This window comes from Pagrus pagrus (assembly GCF_965226575.1).
Source record: "Pagrus pagrus genome assembly, chromosome: 6".
Classification (NCBI taxonomy): Eukaryota; Metazoa; Chordata; class Actinopteri; order Spariformes; family Sparidae; genus Pagrus; species Pagrus pagrus.
In genome coordinates, this window is record NC_140190.1 from 4,298,509 (window position 1) to 4,307,955 (window position 9,447).

Consider the following 9,447-nt stretch of genomic DNA (forward strand, 5'->3'; position numbering starts at 1 on the left):
CTCCGCCACATTGCCTATAACCTTCAAGTGCCTCTTAGAGAACAACCACATCGACCGCCGCATCATCCGTTTTGTGCTCCCCGTGGGCGCCACCATCAACATGGACGGCACCGCTCTCTACGAGGCCGTGGCGGCAATATTCATCGCACAAGTTAATAATTACGAGCTGGACTTCGGCCAGATCATCACCATCAGGTCAGTGGAGCGTGCAGGCCACCATCTGTGCCTTTAAGCTCATTAACGTGCTAAACACATCATCTGGATTTTAAAGCAATGATATGCACAACAATTAATTCTTTAGGCTGAAGAGCAGATATGCATTACGCCATATATAAATCTCTGGTATTTAAAATATCCACTCTCCTTTATTTGTGTGTTTTTATGTCGTTTTCTGACGTTATTAGTTGTTTTAACTTGACACATAAGCACAGTGAGGAAGTAAAGATGGATGGATCTGAGGTTCCTTCATGTTTTTGTTATAGGAGCATCAATACATTCTCATCATATGTGTTCAAAAACTATAACAAATCAAACAACAGCTTGCTGCCTCCATATTCACCAACCTTGAGACATCCAAAATGCGGAGAATTTGGAAACCAAGACGGTTTCTCCACCCAAAATATTTGAGTTTCTGAGACTTTGTTTCCTGCATCCTGTTTTTGTTTGACCTGTTCTTGCTCCTGGACCGACATTTATGTAAAATTATCCTAAAACGCTTTCCTGCCTGGCCCAAATTATAAGTGGTTGTTGAAACATTTGGAGTACAGACAGGGTTTTGGATTATTTTGAAAGGTTAGAAGCTGTTTATTCAAGCAGTCAGAAGCTCTGTAAGTGCAACTGTCCATATTAGCTGGAAAACATGATGGGTCCACATTGTATAGTCTTACATAGTCCACGTTCAAATTTAATAACAATATCAATGAAAATGGACACTTAACACTTGTTTTTCTGAGGAAATATCAAGGTGCCGGGCAAGAAAAGGCCTTATTCTTACCCCAAATTTACCCCTGGCTGATATTAACAGGGGCAAAAAGTCATTATTGTTCTGTATTTGCTTATTTCCACTAACACTTTGCTTATAAAACAGTCAAAAACAAGTGCTCATGTAGAAAACAACAGCATATTCAAAGAGCAAAACACACAAAACGACATTAGCTTGCATAATTTCCAAGTTTAGGGCTTTGAAATTGATATAAACTACATATTACTAGATTTGAAATCTCATCGGCTACATACATGTAATGCATCAGTCATCTGGAGGCTGGCATGACAGTGGCTCAGGAGAGAGGAGAAAGAAGAGAGAGTGGGTTTGTTTTAGGCTCTAGGGCGGGCTTAGACGCTCATATCTGCTCAAACGGGCTGTCAATCAGTGGCTGTCTTCTCAGGATCTCTGGTGTAGAGGGACGATGACGTCTGCTGTGAGATGAGAGGAGTTTGTCACCATTTAATCGTTGAATATTGTGATTTGAACTGAAACTGTTATTGAAGTGGATCTAGTGGACATTTTGGACTCGGAGAAAACCGTTTTGATGGAGTTTAATGAACTGCTGAAACACCCTTCATGCTAGTTTGTTAGCCTGTTTGTTGATTGTACCTTGCTGATGTGGCGTTTGAGCAGTGTTTGTAAAGTTTAATAAATTTTTTTTGTTAAATACTTTTAATTGAACAAGACAATGCAGAATAATTCACCCCTCTGCCATGATCTTGTGTGAATCTTATATATTCATTAGTTTCATTTATTCATTCAATCATTTTCTGCCTCTGCACCGGGGTCTGCATGATGTCAGCGCAACAATAGAAGCTGCAGATTGAACAAAATGCATGCCCCTGTCCTTTAAAACTTTAGGAAACATGATTTCTTCTCCGCAGGACGTGTGATATTTTCAGCTTTTCATTCTCTTCTCTGTTTCTTTGTCAGTCTTTCATTCACTGAGGAAGGCAAAGCACGACAGTTGAGCAGAGTACTCGCTGTGCAGAGCCAGAAACTGTGATAACTTTCAAAAATGTGAATAGTAACAGATCAGAAGTGATACAGGAGAATTGTGCCCCCAGGAGGAAACCGAGAGAGGGCAATGCAATCAGGTGCAGAAGAGAAAAGTAACAGTAAATGTATCAAAGGTCACTGATGAGCAGCTGAATCCATTAGAATATTTCATGCCGGTGTATTGTAGCTGGAAAATGAAACCAAGGGTTGGACTTTCTGCAGCGGAGAAAGTTTCTTGACCAGGCTGCTCAGGTGATTCACAATGAGATCCAGAGGACGGCTGAGCGTACTGATCATCTCAGAGGTAGAGGCAGGAGGAATAATATATCAGAATTTTCCTCGGATGGAAATCACAACTCGTTACAATTGAGAGCACGCTGCGCTTCTGCAGCCCGGCCAGAAAGTCCTAATCCATCTCTGGAGTGGCCAAACTTTTTTCATTAACTCGGATAATACTTCATATAGAGAGAGTTCGGATAGTTGGAATATCCAGGATGGTCCTATTTGGAAGAAAAGATGATTTTATGAGTCTCATTACCAACTCGTCACATACTGACGTACGTTTTTGTTGTGAATGAGACTTAAAAATCAACTTTTCTTACAAACAGGACCTTTAAAATATTCGGTGCTTATTAAGTACTGAGCTGGTTCGACCCTGCTGAGCTTCTGAGATCGAGCATCTTCAGGGCGGTGTGGTCGTGTTTGAGCATATTTGGTTTGGTTGTCTTCCAGATCAACATTTTGTTACTGTTGCATTGTGATGTGTTTTGTCCACTTCTCCTTTATCTGCCACTGTGTGTCCGTCTATATAATTCCATACAGCAACTGTAGATTGAAACTATCCGCTTATCTAAGAGCCATGTGGCCTCGATAAACCACCACATATCCCTGTCACGCCACTTGTGGACCTCTGACCCACAGCCCCCTCCTCACCATCTCTCAGCGGTGGGATGATCCTGTCGTCTGCTCTCCACACAGCTATTGCTACACACTCAACTCATTTAACATCAGAGACAGTTGCTATGGGGACATTGTTAGTTTAATCTATTATGAACAAACGCTGGACTCATGAGACCGGGCTAACCTTCCCTTCAAATTCACATTATAAGTAATTGCTGCAAGTGTTCGTCAGAACAATCTGTCCGCTGTCCGCCCACCTTCCTGGCCAAATTTTAATTTGAGACCAATTAAGAATCACTTGCACTCGTCATACGACTAATTTGAGAACTTTATATGGGATTATAATATCTTTTGTTTGTCTATTCTGGACAAGAGGGTAAATATTCGACGATCCCACCATCCAACGACAACTATCTTCTAAGCTCCATGCTGATGTTTTAGAAGGTTAACATGTAGCAACTATGGTAAACTATGGTTAGGTCTGGTTATGATTAGACAACACTTGAAATAAGTTCAGGAAAGATCTTGATCCTCTTTGCTCTCTTTGAGACGTAAGGCCCTCAATATGTCCATCCCAGTGCAACCTTTGGGATTTAATCTCCATTAAACACACATGGTCCAGACATGGAGCATGTGCCAGATGTTAAGTTAGGCCTGCGCTGAGAAGACCAAGCGAAAAGAGTCACGTTTAACCTCTTTATTTTGAATATAACTACTTTATCAAGGCACACCTTAAGTTTTCTTATATCTATCGACCCACCTATAAATGTTAATTAGCAATTAGCAAATTAGCCTTGGCTATAAATGCTGCCTTGTGTAGCAGTTTGTGCTGCATACTTGTCCCTGTACGAATCAACCACTCAAAATATAAACATCACAGTCAGTGTTAGACCAAAAAAATGTAACATATCCTTCGTTTTTATATCAGCTCAGGTCTCTGGCTGGCACCCACCGTACAGCAGGAAGGACTGGAGGCAGCTGTTGTATAGATTAATCGTTGATTATAGACGTCGCTTTGGTTTCCAGATGTCGATGAGTTGATAAAACACACCCAGCGTGTTTCCTAATCCTGCCTCGATGTCCGTCTGTGTCCGCTTGTCTTTGCTCATGAAACTGACTGAATAAGTGACGTTTTCCAAAAGTGGCTCACCAAGTTTTAAATGATGGTGTTCGAGGTGTCATTGACTGATCTCTTTACGGCGGACCCTGCCACCTTTCTAGTTTCAAACATTGTTCTGGGACCTTATTTTCCCCCGAGAACAGAGAGTAAAAGCGATTGACCTTTAGTTGCACCTCTCATGACATCCCACTGGAACTATTGTTGAAGGTCATCAGCTGTTATTTCCCTTTAGTGATTATTTTAAATATATTATCATACATTAATAGTATTTATATTGTTGTTATACAGCTCCCAGTGTTTGTGTTTATTAACTGACCTTCTCTCTGACATCATGACCCTCCAGCATCACGGCCACGGCAGCCAGCATCGGAGCAGCAGGGATTCCTCAAGCCGGACTGGTCACCATGGTGATCGTGCTAACATCCGTCGGGTTGCCAACGGATGACATCACTCTCATCATCGCAGTAGATTGGGCATTGTAAGTGGCGTGTGTTCACGCTCATCTCTTTTTTTGTCTAACGGATCCAAACTAATGACACCAGAGTAAAACAAAACAAAAAGACGAGCTCTCGTCTTCTTCCGTCTCCTTTTCATTCGTCCAAAATGTCGTCTAGGAAATAACTCTTAAATGTCTTCGTCTTCTGGCAGAGACAGATTTCGCACCATGGTGAATGTGATGGGCGATGCTTTGGCTACAGGCATCATGGCACACATATGCAGGAAAGACTTCATGAAAGAAGGAGACGGGGTGAGTTTTAAGTGTGGATTCAGTCCGAAGATTTTTTTTTTTTCTCTGTAGAAAGCAATTAAAGTAAGCAAAAGAGGACGATCGATCAAGAAGTAGTGATCGAGCTGCTGCAATCAAAGGTTGATCTGACAGTGTGCTGTCAATACGACTTCCTGACAGTGAAGTCAGGTTACTGTTTTCTGTTTCTTTAAATGTCAGTGTGTTTGCTAAACACTCCTTTACTTTTTAAACATCCAAAAATATAAAATACAATGCATCCTTCTCAACAGTCTACTACCTTCCTGCTACATGCTTTTATTTTTCCTCCACTTCCTGTGACCCTGTCCTGCCCCCCCAGGTGCCTTTGATCTGTGAGCCCAACCCTCCGCTGACCAGTCCGCCTCTGATGAACTGTCACAACAACAACGGCAACTACCAACCGCCTTCCTCAGGGGTCAAACACGAGCTCATCCCTTCGGACGTGGCCCGGCTGATGCAGCTGGAGGAGGGCATCAGGCCACAGGCGGAGAGGAAGAAGCCTCCGATTCCACCGAGACACATGAAGAAGAGCAAAGAACACTGCGCCATCGACATGAACGGCCTCGAGACCAACGTATAGCCTCCGCTTTGGAGTTTGATGGAGCGTCGATGTCGCCACAACCTGGACACAGGTGCAGGTCGGAGGACGGCACGGCCCCGGGAGGCAAAACTCATCGGTGACAAGATGTCCTGAAAACTAAGAGGAGGGCCTCCTTGTGGGAAAACTGTTGGTTTGTGGTCATTATAGACGTGCATCGCTTTCTGCCAGACTGGACAAGTATCACACTTACAGAGGAATTTAGGACACCAGAAGGACGACAGCATGATTTCATTCATAAAACCTGTAGCGTGAACTCACACCTGAACTCCCCGACTCTGAATCTGAGGCGTGAGCAGCTGAGCAGATGTTGATGAACTCATTTCTATCTGACTAACATTTTATATGATTTTATTTTCTTTGTCCGTCTACTTGGACATGTTGTTGTTGATTATATTTTATACTACTGAAAGCAGTCCGTGTCATATAAGAGACAAAGACGGGATCAATGAGGAGGCAAAGCGAAAAATGCCATAATAGTTTAATTTTTGCCTTAACAAAGCTGGTGGTGCTCGGCTGAGACGGTGACGACGGGGCGGAGAGAACGTTATTTGATTTGAACAGCCTCGGGGGCGCTTGATTGAATTTAACTTGAAACAACCGCTGGTACTTCAATTTAAACCCCGTGGTCCATGTTGGTTGGTTGGTTGTTGGAGTATTTTGCTACTTTTTGCAATCTATCAAACAAAATTTAAAAAATTCTGTATTTACGACACATAAACTTACTCTGAAAATGTTTCTGCTGCATTAGTTGACATAACTTTTTTTTAATCAGTATACACTGAAGGCATTCAAATAAAAAGTTAGGGCTTGGAACTTTTCAGGTCTGTTTTAATACGATACTCATATGCCCGTTTTATTATTCACTGCAATCGTTCATCCGGTCCCACTGGCCATTAACTCAGTGTGTCCTTTGCAAAACTCTGATGAAAGAAAAAATCTAAAAGAAAAATAAATCAACTTCTTTTATCCTTCACTCACCGCTCATTCATGTAATTTCATATTTTTGCTTTAAAGTGGGCAGAACATCGAAAACTCTGAACACTTATGAACAATCCTTGTGCGTCATCACTAGTGGGGAGTAGTTTTTAAAGCACCATGACCAATGTACCAAGGAGCCCGCTGACTTGAAAAACAAATTGCTCACCGAGTGAATAAGCCTAAAAGGTTTTTGTAGCCTCAAGAGTTACTTCCATGCTGTGTGGCTTTGGGGAAAGTTTCAAAAAATATGAAACCTCCAAGGATTAAGACTTCATAACACAAAGAGTGACAACTGACCCTGTTTGCAGGTCGAGTTGACCTCCACAGTAACGTCACCGTCACCCTTCTTAGTATCTGCACTGCTGTCTCATCCTCAACTTTGTACGTATTAACATTTTTGTTATAGTGTTTTAATCACCCTAATAGCAAAGTCAGCCAGTCTTTTGAGGTTGGAAAGCTCGCTTTTCGACAGAGACAGTGTACGTTAGTCACTTTAATATTTGGCAGCTCTTCAAATCATAGAGTAACGTAAAGAGTCATAGCGACCTGATGTTAGCAAAAGCTCTGAAATTCAGGCTTTACAGTTGGTGCAGCGCTGAGTTGCTAATAGTTATAGGCTAATGTTGCTAACGGAGGTGATTAACTAAATGAACACTACATATAAAAGTGTACAGTAAATACTATTAACAATATGCCCAACGCTAACTGAGAAAAGGGAAGTTTTGAGAGGTGACCCTGTAACGCTACCTTAGCTGCTAACTCATGCTAAGTACGCTAGTTACTACACATAAGTTAGCTTTGCTCATATTGTATCAACCATTCGCTTTTGTGCATTTCTTGATCATTTTTAATAATTACCTCAATGTCATGAATAACTGTTAGCAATGTCGGCTAGTCACGCAGTGTTGCAGCATCTTCGCTAACGTTAAACCGCTATGGCTCTTGTTAAAGGCTCAGTGTTTGTGTTTGAGCTGACTGACATACACTGTCTGACCTCGCTACTCATAAACATGATGGGGCTTTTCTTAATTATAATAGCCAGCTGTGCTAGCTGACTGGCTACCGCGCTACTGATGTGAAAATGATCAAAAATGCTAAAAACACTTCATGCAAAAACAAAGTCAAATAGGCCTTTTGTCAATATGTGCAAAGCTAACTGTAAAAAGGAGAGCAACTAGGAAAAAGCAGCGTGGTCCAAAGGTTGGAGGCGAGGGTAAACGTATACGTCGAACTACATTGTTCAAACATGGCCTCAATCCACGCAGAACTGCTGTTTAACATCAAGCCTAAGCTAATTCAAGGCTTCCGAGTACACGGAGGTTTGCGCCAAAGTTACAGTCTGGTACAAAATCCCCTCTTTGTGTTTCACTGGACGATGCTAATCTGCTGCTACGGGATATGTTGTGGTACAAATGTTGTTGTTCGCATGTATTTGACGACTAGTTTCTGGACAACAGTAGCACACACATTGCTCAGACTAGCTGGATAATAACACAACTTCAACACATTTGAAGACTGACTTGGCTAGCTCAGACTGCTTAAGCCTTGAATTAGTGTTGGCTTAATTTTAGAAAGCAGTTTTGCGTGAATGAGCGCTGAGACTAAACAAAGCTAATTGTCGCCTGCCATCGTTTGCGTAAATTTGAGCACCAGACGGTTCGTGTAGCCTCCGAGTATTGACCTCAAACAGTTAAGTGCCAGTTATACAAACTGTTCTGATTCAACACACTATTTTGAGTTTTGTCACATTAGTGAGGTATTTAGATCGGGAGGAATTATAACAGCATGTGAGTATTATATTAGGATAATCTTGAAAAATCCTTTAAACCTGAATGTTCACGTACAATTTCTTCATGGTACATTTCACTCCCGTCACATAAAGGCTCCAATTTCCTCATATTCTGGGTTTCATGTATTTTGTCATTTTATCAACCACGTCAGAGTGCTTCTCGCTGGAAAAACAGACAGGCTGCCAACATTTTTCTCATGGGAAGATAACAGATCGTAGTCTTGAGATGTGTTGTTTTTTTCTTTCTGAAGTATTTGGCTTTCTGACAGTGAACACCTGCAACGGCTGCATAATGAGTAATGAGCGCTGCCCTGCGTTGGAGAAACCTGCTGAATTATCGAGTGAATGTTAGGAAACGCACAGTCTTCTTCAGCCTTTTTCAAATAATTTATTGCTGTGTTCAATGACTGTATATGTGACAATATTGTACGTGAAAGTGACACTGTATTCATAGTAATATAGTGAGTTGTAATAGGACGAGTATTTTTAATGTCATATAAAAATATTTGCTATCTTTTTTTTATAAAACAGGAGTGGACTGAAGCAGCAGCAGCAGCAGCAGCAGTGTGGATCGAAGCTTCAGATATATGTTTGAAATCGCTGTCATGTTTGGAATATTTCATTCACAAGCACAAAGCAACATAATAACATAAAAATGATGCTGATATCCACAATCATCCAGGAATATTACTGCTTTCTAAGATCATCGCTTTCATTCTGACACCTAATTTGAGAGAAAAGTCATCCAAGATTAATTAAACAAAGTTACAATCCTTAACATGTGGTTACTGGTGGTAACAGCAAGTGTGATTTAATAACACAAATTCAAGCGTTGTGTTCGATATGACACGTTTGGACCACGAGGAGCAGCAAACACGCTCTTTAGTGGACCCTGTCACTGTATTCAGAACCAACCAGCTCCGACACCCCACTGACGAATGCAGTAGCCTCTGCTTCTTTTTATAGCAGTATGAAAAAAAGTTAAATCGCAACCATGCACTACCAAAACAGGAAGTGGCATTGTTTTTCCTGGCCATTAGCCCCAGTAACGGTGGAACAACAGGACAAACTGTGGAAACTCAACACTGCAAATGAAAAAGAGCCCCGCTGACGGAGGAGGTGAAGAAGGAGAGCGACAGAAGCCGAAGTAAAACAGGAGTGAAAGGACGGGCATGAACTTGAGAGTTGTGTCAAAGTCTGTTACCCCGTTGATATGCGTTTCCTCCTCTTACCACTGCGACTTGAGACGCTTCAAAACCAACATTTTTTGTACTAAATCAGTAAGAAACAAAACCTGCCTACATAAATA

At 41.6% G+C, this 9,447-nt stretch overlaps 1 protein-coding gene across 1 annotated transcript in view; it reads left to right on the plus strand.

Annotated features, from left to right (window-relative positions):
* The window catches only part of slc1a7b (solute carrier family 1 member 7b), a gene marked incomplete at its 5' end in the record, with an annotated part of 30,758 nt that extends 24,561 nt beyond the window's left edge, over positions 1 to 6,197 (plus strand). Inside the window, 4 exons of the mRNA XM_084354442.1 lie at positions 1 to 195; positions 4,348 to 4,482; positions 4,653 to 4,752; positions 5,090 to 6,197. Coding sequence (XP_084210568.1) covers positions 1 to 195; positions 4,348 to 4,482; positions 4,653 to 4,752; positions 5,090 to 5,350 — 691 coding nt within the window. The 3' untranslated portion in view covers positions 5,351 to 6,197. The remainder of the gene's footprint in view (positions 196 to 4,347; positions 4,483 to 4,652; positions 4,753 to 5,089) is intronic.
* Positions 6,198 to 9,447: the final 3,250 nt, after the last annotated feature.